The sequence below is a fragment of the Bos mutus genome, chromosome 24 (assembly GCF_027580195.1).
Source record: "Bos mutus isolate GX-2022 chromosome 24, NWIPB_WYAK_1.1, whole genome shotgun sequence".
Classification (NCBI taxonomy): domain Eukaryota; kingdom Metazoa; phylum Chordata; class Mammalia; order Artiodactyla; family Bovidae; genus Bos; species Bos mutus.
In genome coordinates, this window is record NC_091640.1 from 54752293 (window position 1) to 54772409 (window position 20117).

A 20117-nucleotide genomic window follows, 5' to 3' on the forward strand; every position below is an offset into this window, starting at 1 on the left:
GTTTTCAAAAATCAAAACAGAGGACAAGAATTTTGAAAAATATTTAAATAACTATAATAATGAGAGGATGAGACAGGAAAAATATTATCAAATCAGTAAGAATTTTTAGACCCTTTTAATTTGGTATAAAATGGAGTAACCCTTTGTCAAATGTCAGGATTTGACAAAGGGTTACTCCTAAATTCAGAGACTAAAAAGGAAAGTTCTTCCCCATAGACTTTAGTGGGGAAACCAAATAAATTCATGTAAATTCGTTATTTTTAGAGACTCACAGAAAATGAGATGCTGAAATAAGTTAATGAGATTTATAACTAGATTATTTTACAAGGCAAAGGATCTTGACAACTACTGTCACTCAAAGGCATAATAAACACACCACCGAGATCATTAGTGATACGTGACTACTGTCTCTCTTAGAGTATTTAGGGATCAACTGTAAGGGGTCCCCCACTCCAGTACTCTTGCCTGGAAAATCCCATAGACGGAGGAGCTGCAGTCCATGGGGTCGCTAAGAGTCGGACACGACTGAGCGACATCACTTTCACTTTTCACTTTCATGCATTGGAGAAGGAAATGGCAACCCACTCCAGTGTTCTTGCCTGGAGAATCCCAGGGACAGGGAAGCCTGGTAGACTGCCCTCTATGGGGTCGCACAGAGTCGGACATGATTGAAGCGACTCAGCAGCAGCAGCATAAGAGGTCCCATTAGTCTTTCTTACTCTAGCTATTAATAATATCTACCCTGCCGACCACGAAGGCAAAGGAAAAGGGAAGTATGACACAGTGCTACGGTTTTGTGTGTGCTCGGCCATGTCTGACTCTTTTGTGACCCCATGCCGCCTGGCACCTCTGTCCATGGGATTTCCCAGGCAAGAATACTGGAGTGGGGTAACATTTCCTCCTCCAGGGAATCTTCCCAACACAGGGATCAAACCCACGTCTCTTGCACCTCCTGCACTGGCAGGCAGATTCTTTACCACCAGCGCCATCTGGGAAGCCCCAGGTGTTAAGGTTTTACATGTCCACTATTTGTTTATTTATTTTTACTTGATACCCAATTATAGTGTATGTGGAGTCTACTGACAGAGTTAAGTGTTGAAAATGTTTCCGTGAGTAATGTTTTTTTATTAAATGATGAGTTGATCATTCAAAGATTAGAAAATATGATCACTGTTAGCACATACTAAGAATAAAGTCAAATTTTGTGCTAGGGTAGCATTTCACAGTCCTGGCACTGTTTTCATGCCAGAGCATTCTTTGCCTGGCAGGGATTGGTGTGTGTCGGGGGTGCTTTTCTTATGAATTGTAGTATGTTTCCTGAATCCCTGGCCTCTATACACTGGATTATTCCAGTACCACCTATAGGCACCCCCTAGCCCCCGGGTTCTAACACCCCAAAATATCTCCAGACATTACCAAATGTTTCCTGTGGGGCAAAATCACCCCCTGGTGAGAATCACTAGAGTAAGGGTTTAGGTTACAAACAATAAAAGACAACAGAACTTCCTTCATAGTAAAATTCCAGACTCCCAGGACCATTTCACTCTGTGGTACAGAGACCGTTCCTAACCCATGCCGGACTGCAGGGACTCTATCCTATTTTTAAAAAGAATTCTGCCAAGTCATTCCAAAGCTAAATCTTCTACAACTCCTTCCAAAGCTTAACCACAAACTACACTCTTCTGAGTGATTTTGTACGTGTATCTGTGACATAGTAGTGATTAGCTGTGGGATTGTTGTCAAGGTTGAAACTGTAAAGGGGATTTAAAGAATCAACACCAGTGACTTGACAGTTGGCTACTGTTGTATTTGGATTTTAAGCTTTGTAATTACACATTCTATTATAACATACTATAAAGTGATAAAGGCAATCATGTTTCTAAAATGTTTACCTTCAGCAAGACATACTAATTTGGCCAAATTGTACCCAAAATAATCCAAGGAAAGCTTTCCTCCTTTTTCTCAAACTATTCCTTTGTTCAGTATGAAACTGGGTAAAAGCTACAGATGAAAACTTTAAGGAACCACCATTACTTTCAAGCGAAAGGAAACTAACCGCCCAGAGTATACGCCAATGATTCTCAATCAGGATCAGATTTTTAAAAGTCACTTCGGCAAGAGGTTTTCTAATAAATATTGAAATCACAAGGATTACTAGATACCATAGTAGTTTCCCTATCAGTGAGAAAATTCATCAGGGCACATTACCAGAAACCTAATTTGTTTGTCTTTTTGAAAAATAAACCCCCTCATCTCCAAGATATGCTCGTTGATGGTGTTAAGAATGAAAACTGTTTTGCAATGGATAAATGACATTATACACACAGAACCTGATACAACCTATCAGGTTACTCCTTCAAAACGATCTTTCCTCCTGGTTGATAACATTGTTTAGGTTCAGTAAATTTTTTCTAAAAGGGTATAATTAGTTTCCATTTTAAAAACCACATTTTCTGTGCTTTTGAGCACATTTTCAACATGCTTCCCCCATGCAGTGAACTTCACTGGGATAAAAATCAAACCACTTAAGTCAAAGTTCTAGAGCATGATAGGGAAAGAAATAAATACAGGAGTGAAGAAAAGTAAATGCCTAACGGAAATTCCAACATATTAGTACAACGCCAAAATCTTTTACTTATAAATCAAAACTTGCTTGCAGGACACATATAGTTTTGATCATGAGTTCTTCAGAGAAGTGCAAAATGATTATGGTGAAATAAAAGTATTAACCAAGAAGAAATTCTAGTGTAACAATACGTGCTATTTGAGATTTCACACTAATAACTCTAAGTAAGAGGTGGAAGAAGAAGAAATTTGAAAGTAAATCATCTACTGTTTATTGAAAATGGGCTGAAATTTGAGCTAGCTTGTGATTTCCACATTCAAAGTTGGGAGATGATAGAAAAAGGCCAATTCCACCTTCATCTTCTGTCTCTCATTCGAGGATAAGCTCACTGATCTCATCTTGTCTCTGTCACCAGGACTAACCATTAATAAGTAGATATTTTCAAGGATATCTGAACTCTTCTGGAACGTTTTCCGTCATCAGAATAGAATATAAGTCATCTTTTCTATATCTCTGGCGACTGAGCAAAACAGAACAAAGACCACAGAAATCAAGAAAGTACTATTCCTATATTGGTACAGAGAAAGAAGCATAAATCTGGGTATTAGGAAAAGAAAAAAGGGCGCATCACAAGAGGAAGAGCAGTAATATAAGCACACACAGATGACACCACCCTAAAGGCAGAAAGTGAAGAGGAACTAAAGAGCCTCTTGAGGACAGTGACAGAGGAGAGTGAAAAGCTGGTTTAAAACTCAACATTCAAAAACTAAGAGCATGGCATCCAGTCCCATCACTTTGTGGTAAATAGACGGAGAAAAATGGTAACAGTGATAGACTATTTTCTTGGCCTCCAATATCACTACAGATGGTGACTGCAGGCATTAAAAGATGCTTGGCTCCTTGGAAGAAAGCTATGACAAACCTAGACGGCCTATTAAAAAGCAGAGACATCACTTTGCTGACAAAGGTCTACATCGTCAAAGCTATGGTTTGTCCAGTAGTCATGCATGGATGTGGAGAAGGCAATGACACCCCACTCCAGTACTCTGGCCTGGAAAATCCCATGGATGGAGGAGCCTGGTGGGCTGCAGTCCATGGGGTCACGATGAGTTGGACACAACTGAGCGACTTCACTTTCACTTTTCACTTTCATGCACTGGAGAAGGAAATGGCAACCCACTCCAGTGTTCTTGCCTGGAGAATCCCAGGGACGGGGAAGCCTGGTGGGCTGCCCTCTATGGGGTCGCACAGAGTCGGACACGACTGAAGCAACTCAGCAGCAGCAGCAGCATGTATGGATGTGAGAGTTGGATGTTAAAGAAGGTTGAGCAACGAAAAACTAATGCTCTCCAGCTGTGGTGTTGGAGAAGACTCTTCAGAGTCTTCAATCCCAAGGAAATCAATTCTGAATATTCACTGAAAGTACTGCTGCTGGACCTGAAGCTTCAATCCTCTGGCCCCCTGATGTGAAGAACTGACTCACTGGAAAAGGCCCTGATGGTGGGAAAGACTGAGGGCAGGAGGAGAAGGGGGCGGCAGAGGATGAGATGCTTGGATGGCATCACTAACTCAAGGGACATGAGTTTGGGCAAACACTGGGAGATAGTGAGGGACAGGGAAGCCTGGCGAGCTGCAGCCCATGGGGTTGCAGAGAGTCAGACACGACTGAGCGACTGAACAACAACAATGTAAGTACAACCAGGAAACTCTGGGTTTGCTACAGTCTCTCCCATTTGGAGGATTAGAGGTTCATACATTTTCAAATCTATTTTACTGCACAAGAGACTTGGTCCCATATTGTCTGCCGCCCAATTCTAATGGACGGAGGTTCATGACATTGTACAGGAGGCAGGAATCAAGACCATCCTCAAGAAAAAGAAATGCAAAATGGCAAAATGATTGTCTGAGGAGGCTTACAAATAGCTATGAAAAGAGGAGACACAAAAGGCAAAGGAGAAAAGGAAAGATATACCCATTTGAATGCAGAGTTCCAAAGAATAGCAAGGAGAGATAAGAAAGTCTTCCTCAAAATGATCACTGCAAAGAAATAGAGGAAAACAATAGAATGGGAAAGACTAGAGATCTCTTCAAGAAAACTAGATATACCAAGGGAATATTTCATGCAAAGATGAGCACAATAAAGGACAGAAATGGTATGGACCTAACAGAAGCAGAAGATATTAAGAAGAGGTGGCAAGAATACACAGAAGAACTGTACAAAAAAGATCTTCACGACCCAGATGATCACAATGGTGCGATCACTCACCTATAGCCAGACATCCTGGAATGTGAAGTCAAGAGGGCCTTAGGAAGCATCACTACGAACAAAGCTAGTGAAGGTGACGGAATTTGAGCTGAACTATTTCAAACCCTCAAAGACGATGCTGTGAAAGTGCTGCACCCAATATGCCAGCAAATTTGGAAAACTCAGCAGTGACCACAGGACTGGAAAAGGTCAGTTTTCATTCTAGTCCCAAAGAAAGGCAATGCCAAAGACTACTCAAACTACTACTGCAAATTATGCTCATCTCACTCACTAGCAAAGTAATGCTCAAAATTCTCCAAGCCAGGCTTCAACAGTATGTGAACCATGAACTTCCAGATGTTCAAGCTGGTTTTAGAAAAGGCAGAGGAACCAGAGATCAAATTGCCAACATCCGGTGGATCACCAAAAAAGCAAGAGAGTTCCAGAAAATCATCTACTTCTGTTCTACTGACTATCCCAAAGCCATTGACTGTGTGGACCACAACAAACTGTGGAAAATTCTGAAAGAGATAGAAATACCAGACCACCTGACCTGCCTCTTGAGAAACCTGTATGCAGGTCAAGAAGCAACAGTTAGAACTGGACACGGAACAGACTGGTTCCAAATAGGAAAAGGAGTACGTCAAGGCTGTATATTGTTACCTTGCTTATTTAACTTTTATGCAAAGTATATCATGAGAAATGCTGGGCTGGATGAAGCACAAGCTGGAATCAAGATTGCCGGGAGAAATATCAATAACCTCAGATATGCAGATGATACCACCCTTATGGCAGAAAACAAAGAAGAACTAAAGAGTCTCTTGATGAAAGTTAAAGAGGAGAGTGAAAACATTAACTTAAAACTCAACATTCAGAAAACTAAGATCATGGCATCCGGTCCCATCACTTCATGGCAAATAGATGGCGAAACAGTGGGAACAGTGGCTGACTATTTTTCTGGGCTCCAAAATCACTGCAGATGGTGATTGAAGCTATGAAATTAAAAGATGCTTGCTCCTTGGAAGAGAAGTTATGACCAACCTAGACAACATATGAAAAGCAGAGACATTACTTTGCCAGCAAAGGTCTGTCTAGTCAAGGCTATGATTTTTCCAGTGGTCATGTATGGATGTGAGAGTTGGACTGTAAAGAAAGCTGAGCACCGAAGAATTGATGCTTTTGAACTGTGGTGTTGGAAAAGACTCTTGAGAGTCCCTTGGACTGCAAGGAGATCAAACCAGTCCATCCTAAAGGAAATCAGTCCTGAATATTCACTTGAAGGACTAATGCTGAAGCTGAAACTCCAATACTCTGGCCACCTGATGCAAAGAAGTGGCTCACTGGAAAAGACTGTGACGCTGGGAAAGATTGAAAGCGGAAGGAGAAGGGGACGACAGAGGATGAGATGGCTGGATGGCATCACCGACTCAATGGACATGAGTTTGGGTAAACTCCGGGAGTTGGTGATAGACGGGGCGGCCTGGCGTGCTGCAGTGCATGGGGTCACAAAGAGTCGACACAACTGAGCAAATGAACTGAACTGAAACCTAATGCATGACCTAGCAGTAGTTTTTCCTCCACTTAGTGATAGGCTTAAGTTCTTCAGTAGATTCTGGGATGTGGGAAATTTTGAGACTAGAAAAACCCCTGATGCCCTGTTTTCTCCAGAATAAAGAGACATACTAGGATGGACGCGTGTAGGATGATGGGCAGAATGGAAACTTCAGTAATAAAGAGACCATTCTCTTTAGCTCAGCAGTCTTCAATGGGGTGAAAGTGAAAGAGTACCAAGGAGATGCTGGAGGGTGTGGAAGTAAAAATAAAAGACTGAAAACTGGGAATCTGATCCAAATACAAGCCGTCTGCTTGCTGTAACTGACGAAGTGTACAGGAAACATGAAGGGTCTCCTTTAGGTGTGATACAATAATTCAAAGCTGTCATCGGCTACAGAAGCTGGTCAAGGTGAAATGGAAATGCCCTTGGGAGATGTACATTACCTAATTCAAAGTCTACGGACTGTCGCTATGCCCCCTGCAGCATACCCTTCAAAACTACAGATAGTAACCCCTGCCTCAAAAACAAACATAAAAAAAACCCCTACAAAACAACAACAAAAGCCAAGGAACCACCACAGCTAAAATGCTGCAACTCAAATACAGTATGTATTTATGTACTTAAGGAAACTGACATGATAAAGAAAGCACAGAACAAAATTCAATCAACAGAACAGTGCACAACACAGAGGGTCTGTTAGGCTTACAAAGGAGATCTGAGTATGTCTCTGATCCCAGAAACGAGACTGTCAGAAGGGTGTGTGCCATTTTATGTCCATTGACAGAGCCCATGTGTACATGCACGAGAAGACAGGAGGGGATTTAATAAGCTAGCTGTACCATCGCCCTCGCCACGCGCGTCTGCCTTACCAAACGTTCGTGAGGATGCAGGCTGCAGTAGCTGCTAGACTGTGGAATATGAGAAGAATTGCCCAACATCCCTCCGTAGCCAGGCTGATTCATCCCACTGGAGGAGCTCCAAGGGTCACTGCTGTGATGGCCATCTGTAAAGGACAAAGAAAACCGTGACTTTCCCGAGGCACTCAGCCTTGTCTTATAGTCCAGGGCTTCTCCATATCCCCGAAAACAACTGCCTGTGATGTGTGCATCTTTGTGTTGGAGAGCTGATTACAGAAGACCATCTCATTACACTTTCCACGTGGCTCTACATTGCCAAACAAATATAAATATTTAACACAGTTAAAGGGTTCCTAGTAAAAATTCAACTGGAAAAGAACAGAACATATTTCTCTATAGAATTATGTCAAGACAGCAAGGTAGCTAATGCTAAAGAAAACACTTCTCAGATGTAGCCTGACATTTTCCTTCCTATGAAAATCACTGAAAAAATTTAACTGTTCCTGAATTTTGGGGTGAAAATAACACCCTTGAGATAATACACAGATGGCCAGTTTACAAGTTTTGTGAGCATATAAAGAAATAAGTAATAATGAGAAAGAATATCTGACTTCAGAGACTGGGTTTCATTTTTGTGACATACAAAGTAGATGGAATTAAAGTTGGAATTATATCATGGGATGTAATAATTACAGAGAAGGCAATGGCATCCCACTCCAGTACTCTTGCCTGGAAAATCCCATGGATGGAGGAGCCTGGGAGGCTGCAGTCCATGGGGTCGCTAAGAATTGGACACGACTGAGTGACTTCACTTTCACTTTTCACTTACATGCGTTGGAGAAGGAAATGGCAACCCACTCCAGTGTTCTTGCCTGGAGAATCCCAGAGACGAGGGAGCCTGATGGGCTGCCGTCTATGGGGTCGCACAGAGTCGGACACGACTGAAGCGACTTGCAGCGGCAGCATGTAATAATTTAAGGAAGAACAGTCCCAAGTATATAGTTCTGAGTGTTTGTCTCCTTTCTGAATGTTTATATTTTGATATATAGTTATATAGCTAACTTAAGTCTTCAGTAGCAATCAAAAGGGTACACACATATCATAAGGTGGTATCTACATTACAATTTTGAGAGCCTCTAGATAAAACTCCAGAGAAGTTTAAAATAATATGAAAATTATATGAAATATATTTTAATATCAAGCTAATTTTCTATTAACACCATGTTAAAAATATTCCTACAGATTTTTTTCCACTCTCTGGGCCCAGAGGCCTCAGTCACTGTTAAGTTTGCTTTGCTTGGTCTGGGTTTCTTAAATTAAGGGTGCAGAGGATCTATGTTACTGCTGTTTTTTTTTCCTTCAATAGTTTAACAAAAATTATTAAATGCAAGATGTATACAACATAAGAGTTTTAACTAAAAGATGGAGGCTGAAGTTAAAATAAGAGGTCACACAGCAGTGAATTTAAAACATGCTACTGACATGTGTGCATGCTCAGTCATGACTGACTCTCTGCAACCCCATAGACTATAGCCAGGCAAGTTCCTCCGTCCATGGGATTTTCCAGGCAAGAATCAAACCCATGTCTCCTACGTCTCCTGTTTCGGTAGGCAGATTCGTTACCGCCGAGACACCTGGGAAGCCTGTGCTATGCTACTGACAGTCTCTGAATCGCTTTCATCTAAACTACATTTTCTTCGAGACCTGAATTCTCAGGGTATTGGAGACTCTCACTGAAGGCAGCCATGTGAAATGGGATTACAACGTACTGTGTCTGTGATCATCATGTAAAAACATACGACTTTTAAAAAGTAGCTATTCATGGACTTCAGATTTAGCTCAGAGATTGTGGAAGTGTAGATGTCATCTTAAATTCAAACATGAAGTCTAAGAAAAACGAACATTTCAGAGAGATGACATGCATGGCAAATAAATTGAGAGTATCTATCATTGAACAAGAGTCTCCTGAAACATTTTGACAGGATGTACTATATGCAAATACATTTAGGATTTGTTAACTCAGACACTTTACTCAATGCAGACTTACAAAAATACACATTTTACATAAATTATGCTTTACACAGTAAATTAATATTTATCACATCCCATGATCTTGGCATAATGTGTTTTGAAAGAATAGAATTAGATGTGTGCGAATTAATTGTGCTCATCATAAATGTCAACTCAAAAAAATTTTTTTTGTGTGTTTTGAGTATTTATATGCAGAAAAGCAAATTTGTTCCCCGTATTTTGCATGGTCTGACACGGAGAAGAGCCTGTTGTTTTAATCTACCTGATCTCTCCTTACAGTGTGCATGGTTTAACCAAGCGACCTTCCTAAAGGCAGATGGACAAAATCTATCCTTGTGTCCATTTTTCTCCACGAAATTTGGCTTTGGGTGATGAGTCCTTGAGTTGACAGTCTCTGTAAGCACAAGTAATGGTAACACAGTTTCTCTGGTCGTAAAAGAGAGGTGTCAATGCCCAAAGTGAAAGTCGCTCAGTCGTGTCCAACTCTATGAGACCCCATGGGGTGTAGCCCGCTAGATCCTCTGTCCAAGGAATTCTCAAGACAAGAATACTGGAGTGGGTTCCCTTCTCCAGGAGATCTTCCCAACCAAGGGATCGAACCCAGGTCTCCCACATTGCAGGCAGATTCTTTACCATCTGAGCCATCAGGGAAGCCCAAGAATACTGCAGGGGGTAGCCTATCCCTTCTCCAGGGGATCTTTCTGACCCAGGAATCTAACCACGATCTCCTGCACTGCAGGCGGATTCTTTACCATCTGAGCTACCAGGGAAACCCGTTGACGCCCAAGTGACTACTACTTAAAGCTGCAGGTGATACACCTTTGTCATGGCACAGAATACACCCGAATGACGTACCTGATGCTCCCACTGAAAGAAAGGGACACCGAGGACAGGTCACAAAGCTAAAAGACCCCGGTTAATAGGCGCTCCATTACACGTGAAACCAATTCTCTCTATTCCCGCGAAAGTGAAAGTCACTCAGTCGTGTCTGACTCTTTGCGACCCCATGGACTATAAAATCCATGGAATTCTCCAGGCCAGAACACTGGAGTGGGTAGCCTTTCCTTTCTCCAGAGGATCTTCCCAACCCAGGGATAGAACCTAGGTCTCCCACAGTGCAGGCTGATTCTTTGCCAGCTGAGCCACAAGGGAAACCCAAGAATACTGGAGTGGGTAGACTATCCCCTCTCCAACGATCTTCCCGACCCAGGAATCGAACCGAGGTCTCCTTCACTGCAGGCAGATTCTTTACCAGCTGAGCTATGAGGGAAAGCCAGAGACCCGTTCAATTCAACTTTACAGATTTTCCATGGAATTTCATATGTGAACAAACAACCTAAAAGAGCTAAGACTCTACAGGGAAAGGAAACAAATTCCTTTGAAACAGAAGGATTTTGAATGTGTCCGCTCTAATCTAAGGGAGGTGCCAAGCCATGTCCCTAGGCTCTCCCTCCCGTGACATGGTCCTTCCTGGAAGAGCAAGGAGGAGGAAACCCCACGGCACTTTGCCAAGGCAAAATGAGTTAAAGTTTGTGTACAGGGATTCCTGGTGAATTCTATATCTGAATTTCATAGCATTAACACTGGTAACAAGATTATCACATTTTGACCACAAGTGTCCAGGGTACACAAGTGTCCAGCTAAAGCTGCATCCTGTGGATAGTCTCCTCTCATAAGGAGATGTCATTTAAACCCTCTCAGTCTTCCTACGCAGCAGAAAGAGAAGTCCTACTGGAAGTGAGCCTATAAGCCCAGGTAGCAAACATCCATGTGTGCTGAATGAAATACACTGGACAATTAAGTGGATTAAATATACTTCATCTACCACAAAGCTGTAATTTTCAGTATTTGTCTGGGAAAAGAGCTGGGTCTTGGCCCCTCAGTCAGTCAGTTGTTGGAATAGAGCTTTTGCTGTGTAATGAAATAACACTCCTGACTTTCAACAGGTCACTTCATCTTCAATGGGACACTTGTTCTTCCCTACGAATTAAGAAACGGCCAACGTTTTTACTGATAAGAACAGACACTACACTTGATCTTAGTCAAAAGGCCGAGAAGTGATTGTAAGTGGTCAAATTTTTGTATAGAGGTATGTATAAGGACAATTTTCTCTCCACATGTCTAAATCCATGATGCTCCAAATACATGTTGAATCAAAGCACTTCTGAACATATATGTACGTGCTCTTCTCAGGAAGAGGTGATGTAGAAATGCTATTAGTCACGGTGGACATTCTCCCAGGAAGCATCCTTCTAAGTAACCAAACCAGTCTAATCTTAACTCATGATGGCGCAAGAGGTTTTCATTTACAAAACACCTCTCAGTGAAGTTTCTACGTTTAATGAATTCAAGTCCTAAAATAGAGCGTGACCTCCCATGTTCTCTGTTGGCCTCCTACTGCATTTCTTGAGTATTAGAACAGCACTCTTTTGTCCCATATATGACATAAAAGACCTCTGGATATCCCCTTGGAAGAGGCAGTGTCTTACCTTGCATGAAGAAGGAGCTAGGGAAAGTGCTGGCTGCTGGTTTCGAGGAAGGGTAGCCTGGCGAGTCCCTATTGTAGTCGGCAGTGCTGGCTGATGGAGCATAAACCTGGGGAACGAGAGCCCATTTAGTTTTGCTTGCTGCCTGCACCAAAGAATCTCAAGGTCTATGACTTTGCAAGAAGCAGGCACAAAAGGCACAATTTCTACCACATCCATCCGAAATCTGATCAAACTCTAGAAACACTACCCCATTCCCCATACAGAAAAACAGAACAAAACAAAATGTTGAGTAGGTTTGTGCAAATGGAAAATCAGGTGTGATATTTTCCAGTTATAGGCAAGAATACTGAGAACGACATCTGGTTGTTGTGTGTGCTCGGTTGGGTCTGACTTCTTTGCAGCCCCATGGACTGTCACCCTCCAGGCCCCACTTTCAATGGAATTTTCCACGCAAGAATATTGGAGTGAGTTGCCATTTCCTCCTCCAGGGGATCTTCCCGACTCGGGGATCGAACACATGTCTCTTACATCTCCTGCATTAGCAACTGGATTCTTTACCACTGAACCACCTGGGTTGTAGATATATAATACCCATAGGGTTGTTGTAGGAACCTAAGCATTCTTTTTTTTTTAAACATAAATGGCCCAGAGCATGTAAAAGGTAAAAAAAAGACGTGCTTCCAACTTGTCCTATTTAGTCTACCTTTCAATTAAAATTTAAAGACAGAGACAGAGAGACAAAAAGACAGATAAAATAAATGCACTCTCCAGACCACAGAAAGTGACAAACGTATCTTAGAATATTAAATTCCCAAAGTGTTAGCTTTTTGTAGAGATGCAAGAAAAAGGCTATTAAAAGCCCAGATCTACACAGACCACCAAAAATCAAGTGTGCACACAGGAAGGGGGTGGGAGACCCTCATTTACAGCTCTTTCATCTTTGTATGTTCAATAAACTAAAAAACTGCCAAAATCTTAATTTACTTACATTCGCTTACTAATACTCATGGGATTTGGGGAACCAGCTCTTTATAAAAATAGCATGTGTATTTTCTTGTTTATGTTTGCTTTAAAGTAGACAGCACAGTAGAAAGGCATAAATTCATGAGGTATAGTTTAACTTTAATTGGTTTTCTCCCTTGCCTTTTCTGCTAAATATGATTTTTTTTTTTAAATCCCTATTTTCTTTTGCTCCAAAAGTTCCTCTCTCCAGATGGTCAGAGAGACTAAAACACTGTCATCCTCTTGATGAAAATGGATACCTTCCTGCCTCCATTTTGAAGCAGGCAGCGGCTCACAAAATTGGCAGTGAGCCTACAGTGATATTCACAGGTCACAGTAAAAGAAAGGGAAATTCACCAATAAAAAGGCAACTGCAGGGTTACCAAAAAAATAACTCCCCCCCCTTTTTTTTCCACAGCGCACATGGAATAAACACCCTAAGAAAAATTCTATAATTGCTCTCAGAACACCATGAATCACAAACTAAGCATTTAATACATGGTTTAGGATTTCACAAAGGACAGGGCCACAGCGACAGATGTGGGAAAACACGCACACACATGCATACATCACATAAATGCTACATGTGCCCCACAGTGCCCTTGAAATTGAGAGATCTTGGAGACAGAACAAAACAAAAATAAACCATAAAAACCTGGTCCACTTTAAAAAAAAAAAGGAAAGAAACAAGGATTCTTCTTCCTAAGTCAGGGAGGAATCTGAGTCCTCTATTTTTCCTCTTATTTTAAAATTTTAGTCATATCTTAAATGTATAAACAGCTACCTGCTTCTCTAACAGGGCTTATAGTAAGGACAATTTTTTTTTCAAGTATCTGTAAAGGGACAAAGAATAAAACATAAGCCAGAAATCCCAAAGCAAATCAGTACCCTAAGTTTATCAAGCAAAACCCAGTATTTTTTTGAGGCTTATACAACTGACAAACAGTTTGGAAAATACTACTAAAGGTATTTAGAAGTCTTGAGATTAGCTAAAAAGATGAAAACAAAAATTACCTTCGAGGGAAAGGGGAAATAGATGATCTCATTCTAATGGCAGAATGAGTAGAATACACTCCACTATACCTACAGGCTAGGAGCCTGACAGCCCCTTGGCTAGTGAGTATTAATATGAACTAAGTATACTATGTGTTACTTCCAATTTCAGAAACCAATATTTTACTATAAAGTTGAAAATAAACTCTCCCATTATTAAATCACCTTATTTTAAAAAAATAATCTCAACAAATTCTTTTAGGATAATATATAATTTTAATTACATAGTCTACTACCTTATCCTTAAACATGTACTATAATTATTGCATAAACATCATTGATGGCATCTAACAAAATCTGCCTTTTGGATAGAATTATTTGATATCTCTTTTGGGAGACAAAGACAAATCTTCAGTAATTTTATAAGGAGGCTACTTTGACTATGAATTATGATCAAGTGTGAAGATCTGAGAATAAGATCACTTATCCCAAGTTCAGAAATGCTGCCTGCATGAAAAAGAATATGTATGGGGTTAAAAAGCTTTTAGGACATGTTACACTATACAATTTCTATTTTTCTGGTGCTGTGGCCAAATTAAGATTTTTTAGATAAGATGAACGTCTTTGTTAACAAGAAATCAAACACTATTAATAGTCTTTTTTTTTTAAAGGCAATTTCTGCATATTTTATAAATTTTCTTTATATTATAATTGATCAGGTACAATGTTATTCCCTTTTAATTTATATACTTCATCTTTCTCATCAAAAGTTATTTTAAAGATAAGTGCTCTATATATTTGTTTGTAAAAATAAACATAACATAGAACTGTTATACTTAAAAAAAAAAGTATTTATGTATCTATTTGGCTGCAAAGGGTCTTAGTTGTGGCACATGGGACCTTTGGTTGTGGCATGTGGGATCTAGTTCCCTCACCAAGAATCAAACCCCGGCCCCCTGCCTTGGGTTTGCGGGAATCTTAGCCGCTGGACCACCAGGAAGTCTCTTATTATACTTTTTAAAAGTAGAAGGAATAAACCCCCCTCACATTTTAATCATAAGAAAATTCAACAATGGAATGGTCAAAGACCTGCTCATCAATTGTCCTTTATTGTCTACTATTCAATGGCTGCCTTCTTTAAAAGTGGTGGTGGAGGTATAAGATGCTATTTATGAAAACAGAGTGATGATAAGTGATTCCGCTTATCTTCAATGTTTTAATTTTTAATAACCTGGATCATCAGTAAGCTGCTTCATTATTTTACTTCAGTCAACTAATTTCTCAGCCTCTTAAAAGACTTGAAAGTATAGGCTGCAAGAATGTATTTAACAGAGACACTAAATTCAGTAAGAAAAGCTCACATCCACTCAACTTTAATTATTATTATTATAGGTAAATAGAATGATGACTTACACATTTGTTAGAGAAAATAGCTAACAGAATGATAACAAACATCCCAGATCTCTTCAAATGACTAACACCAGAAAATCAGTCCGATGGAAAATGAAATACAAATCCCAAACTCTCGTTCAATGTGTTGAAGAAACTCTGCCAAGGAAACATGCAGAGAGTCTAAAGAGAAGCAAAAACCTACACTCAGTTTTCTTCTGACAAGGTATCTTAGATCAAGGTGACTTTTGGCATTCCAGTTCCTCCCACAAGAGTAACAAAAGAAGTGTGAAATTCTGTTGCAAAATTGGAAATGGGCAAACTTGGCTCAAGTTCAGAGACTACAGCAGTTTGAGTGAGCTATCTGCCGAATAAAGGCTTAATGGGAAACTAATAGCCAAGTGTAGTTCATATTCCAAGTCAGCACCGTTATCTTTTTTCTCTTATAATCTGATTTTAAAACAAAATCACAAATGCAGAAATTCTGAGCTTAACAAAACCCCGTAAACAGCATAAACTCTGAAAAAATAAAAAAATCTATAAGTTCTCATTTTACAGATTTAACTTGTGTTGTAATTTGAGATATACTTGAGATATACTTCTATAGTCTATTAACCATTCCAACCAATGTTCTGATTATCTTTTGCGCTATCATCAAAGAAACAATATGATATTCTTTTAAATAGAACCTCTGCCTACTAGAAAAGAAGAAAAGCAAGCAAACACACAAACCAACAAACAAAATGAAAGGAGTAGAACGCATATTCTACCTTTTTCCTTTGAGGTGCTCATTTTTATGTCTTGGCATGTCAGTTTCACTTATGGAAATTTTAAAAGATAACAATGATTACCATTTGTTCAGGGCGTTTTGTGGAATGGCTTTTGTGCTGGGAGCTCCATACACATTATTTCTGATCTTCATAATAATCATATAAGATGGGCATTATCAACAGCGTCATTTCTATTTTATATGACTAAAGAATGGTAGACAGGTCAAGTGTCCTGGCCCAGGCAGGCCTGGGTCACATAACTGCCCATTCCATCATTTGTGAGCCAGGCAACCTTGGAACTGTTTACTGTACTCTCTGGTCTTTAGATTCCTACCCATAAAAAGGGAATAACAGTGCTGCTATGCCAGATTCTTGAGAGAATTAAATGGCATCACGTATATAAAAGCGACTAGAATACCTGGTACCTAAAAAACGTGCAAAAAAAATCAGATTAATAGCATTAATGTGCTGTTATTTTTTAAAAATTATCTGGACAAAAGTGACTCAGAAAAGTTAAGCCACTTTTCCATGTTAAAAAATTACCAAGTGGTAAAGATTCAAACTAATCATTAAAGTCTACATTCTTTTCATTAAAAAACAATTTGTTGATCTTAAGAGGCAAAAAAGAAAAGATATGGTTAGCTATCAGAACAAGGCAATACTTTGGCAATGATTTATAGAAATAATTCTTGTGGGGTTTCATAACTGCCTTTTAAGAGAAGAAAACTTGATAGGGCATGTTGAGAGTGAAACCAATATGCGTCAGTTACTTTCTTCCCGAAGTGGGAAGCTGAACTCCGGAGGGCATAAAGAGAAGTGGTTATAGATCATGTATCATGAGGTGTATAACTGAGTGGGGTTGAGTGACAGCCACTAGGTTGCAGAGTAGACCTGGGCCTCTCTGTGACCAGCCAGTACCATCTGAATAATTTCCAAAGAGAACCAGGTGAGAATAACTGAAACATTGTAACTGAGACTTTTTAGATCCTTAAGAGGGTTACTATGTGCTCCATGATGGAGTAGAAAACAGCAAAGCACAATTATGCCCCAGATGCCCAAGTGCTAGGGAGGCTGACTTAGCAGCTCAGACCTTAGGAGGTTTCACAAATATCCTAAACTGTGACAGTTAGACACTGGAACGCCAAGAGTCGGTGGTACGCCACTGACGCTCACACACCTGGGCATGTGGGTGACCAGCATCTAATGGGGAAAGTGCCTGTAAGGGATCAGCTTACTGCTCAGGAAACTGACTGCAACGGACCTCAACTCTTACAATACTGTTGGAAGGACACAGGTCACTGTAAGCGGAAAGAACAGCTCAGGGCAGTGGTACCTCGGCATGCATAAGAACTGAAATGGACACTGTAATCGTTCTATAGCACAAAGTTAAAGGTATATTGCTGGCTAATCCATAAAGCAACCGGAAGATGTACTTAGAAGAGATGGTCTCCAGACAGCAGAAAAACCCATTTGGCAGAGTGGTAGAAATTACTCTGGAATCAGACCAACAAGGCTCAAATTCCAGCTCTCATAAGTAGTTGTGAGGACAAAACAAAGCACTTTCTCTCTCAGAGGCTCCGTTTCCTCATTTGTCAATTTCTTCACTATCAAATGTCAAATGGGGCTATTTTGCCGTGCGGATTAGAGAGTACGTATGTCAAGCATAACTCCTTATCTCTTGTAGGAGCACAATAAATGGTATTTATATCCAAAAAATATAAACAAGAGTTTAGAGTAATTTTTAAAATGTCCAGAATGGTGCTGTCCAATACAGTATCCATGAGTCCTATGTGGTTATTTGAATTAAGCTTAATTAAAATTAAATAAAATGAAATATTCAGTCCCACAGTTACACTAGCCACATTTCAAGTACTCAATAGCAAACTGTGGCCACCGGTGACCATACTGGACATCACAATGTGGAACTTTCTCACTATGGCAAAAAGTTGTATTAGGAGCACTGATTTAGGGTAATGGCTGTCCCCAAGGAGACCTACTGAGCCCCATATGAAACTCTGTTAGAGCAGCCATCACAATAATGCAGCTTACATAAGACTTGCTGTTGCCTTTCAGCTTCCAAAGCAAGAACTCTTCTGGTGGACTAGAGGGAGAGGCAGATTACATGTATCCTAGCACCTAGTGAACCACCAGTGTTTAATAAATGTTGATTTTTATTGGATGGCAGAACATTCAGATGTCCATTTTACTTACTATTTTTAGAGTCCCTTGTACTATTACATACTTCTTAACGCCCTTTTGGTAACCACCTGCCCACATTCCTGCAAGCAGGACTGTAAAGTAGAACCCCAGGGAAGAACAGCTCCTGTGATCCCCAGATCTCTGGATGTGTAGGAAATAACAGTAAGAAAATCTTACATGGCAATTTTCTCCTTGGCCCCTAGTTAGTCTTTGGCAAAGGAACTATAATTAGGCACAGTGTGATCACTTTGAGACAATAAACGGTGAACAGATTTTTAACTTTTTCTGATCATGAGTTTTCACATTACATCTTGGTAACTGGATTCCTGATTCCACTCTTTTTATTACCCTTTCTTTCATAATGTTTTATATCAATTTTTTTTATAGATGTTCCTTTCTCTTTTCAGGAAATTTCTCCAATTAGTGTTCTCTCTTCTGCCTCCTGGCATCACATTTTTAAAGTTGAAATCAGTTCAACCGCATTTTATAAACGGGGGAAAGGCAGATGTAAAAGGATCTACCCGAGGGCCCTGAACAGAGCTCAGGACTCCTGAATTCTCATTTTATCCTCTTGGCACTCTCCTTCCTAAAGTCTTTTTTAATTTTTTAACTTAAATATTCAAATGGGTAGCAAAATGGCATAAAAGGCTAGTAAGTAGATGAAAGTAACAGAGTTGAGTAAGTTATCATGAGGTTTAACAGTAGTGAATCATGCTCAAGAGCATGAAAAAGAAGGTAGTAAACAACCCAACGGTGCAAAGAAAAGCAAAAGCCAACTACAGAAATAAAAATTATTTATCTTACATATTCTCAGTATATACTAACAAGTCAAGCAATATTTACTAGTGGAAAAAGATCCTACTTTATTTTCAAGTGATGGTTAAAGGCCCATTTGATTATCACATACAGGAAATATGTTTGGAAATAACACATAAATGTTGCAGTATATTGACAAATAGATGGATTTATATCTATTGACAAATAGATTGTAGATGAAAAAATTTCAGAGATGTAATCTGTTGAAATTGTGAAGCTTTTATTTCCATCTCAATTACCTGAAGCTTTTATAGGAATTAAATAGTTCTGAAGTGCCCTTGGAGAAGGCAATGGTAACCCAGTCCAGTACTCTTGCCTGGAAAATCCCATGGATGGAGGAGCCTGGAAGGCTGCAGTCCATGGGGTCGCTAAGAGTCGGATATGACCGAGCTACTTCACTTTCACTTTTCACTTTCATGCATTGGAGAAGGAAATGGCAACTCACTCCAGTGTTCTTGCCTGGAGAATCCCAGGGATGGGGAAGCCTGGTGGGCTGCCGTCTATGGGGTCGCATAGAGTCAGACACGACTGAAGCGACTTAGCAGAAGTGCCCTAAAGTAACTTTCAGTAAGAAAGAAAAGTTTTACTCCTCAAACTACAGTGATACTCTGAAAAAAACCCCAATTATCTAAACGTGTAAAATGTCCCCTTCATGTATATGGTATTCCTATTTCATTTCCTTAACAAGGAATAATCTGTATTCACTCCACCACAGTGCATCACAAAAACGAGAAAAAGAACATGTATATGAACCCCCTAAAAGAAATCCCTGGAATATGTAATATATTTAGAACACAAGTCATTTTGGCATACATCCATATGCTCTATCACAAATACCACGTCTAACTTTTTTTTACCCTTCTGAATATCAGCTGAGTTTTGGTTATCTGTTCATGAGTATATTAAGTCTGAAGCTAAATTCTACAAATGAATTACCGCCAAGAGTTTTATCCTTTTCAGCCACCAAATATCTTTTCTCTGTGTTAAGTAGTAAGACTGTAAGAATTTTAATTCCCTTCTCTATCAAATTGTGTAACCCCAAGAAATCAAAAGAAAGCAACAACAAGGAGAAGCAGAGATATGAGTGAGTTACAAGGATCAGAAGCAGAGAAGCATGCAGGGATGGACAGACTGTAGCCCATCCACTTTCGACCAGCACACCCAGCCTGCAGCAGGCTCAACAACCGCAGTGAAACAGTGAGCTG

The 20117-nt window shown here is 40.0% G+C and overlaps 1 protein-coding gene and 1 pseudogene across 18 annotated transcripts in view; both read right to left on the reverse strand.

The window, feature by feature from the left end:
• TCF4 (transcription factor 4) overlaps positions 1–20117 on the reverse strand; it is a 385563-nt gene that overhangs the window by 51868 nt on the left and 313578 nt on the right. For all 18 annotated transcript variants that reach the window (XM_014478578.2, XM_005896871.2, XM_070361626.1 and 15 more), the window contains 2 exons: positions 11744–11849; positions 7236–7369 (listed from right to left, as the gene is read on the reverse strand). In XM_014478578.2, coding sequence (XP_014334064.1) covers positions 7236–7369; positions 11744–11849 — 240 coding nt within the window. The remainder of the gene's footprint in view (positions 1–7235; positions 7370–11743; positions 11850–20117) is intronic.
• Positions 11144–11316, reverse strand: LOC138985458 (U2 spliceosomal RNA; annotated as a pseudogene).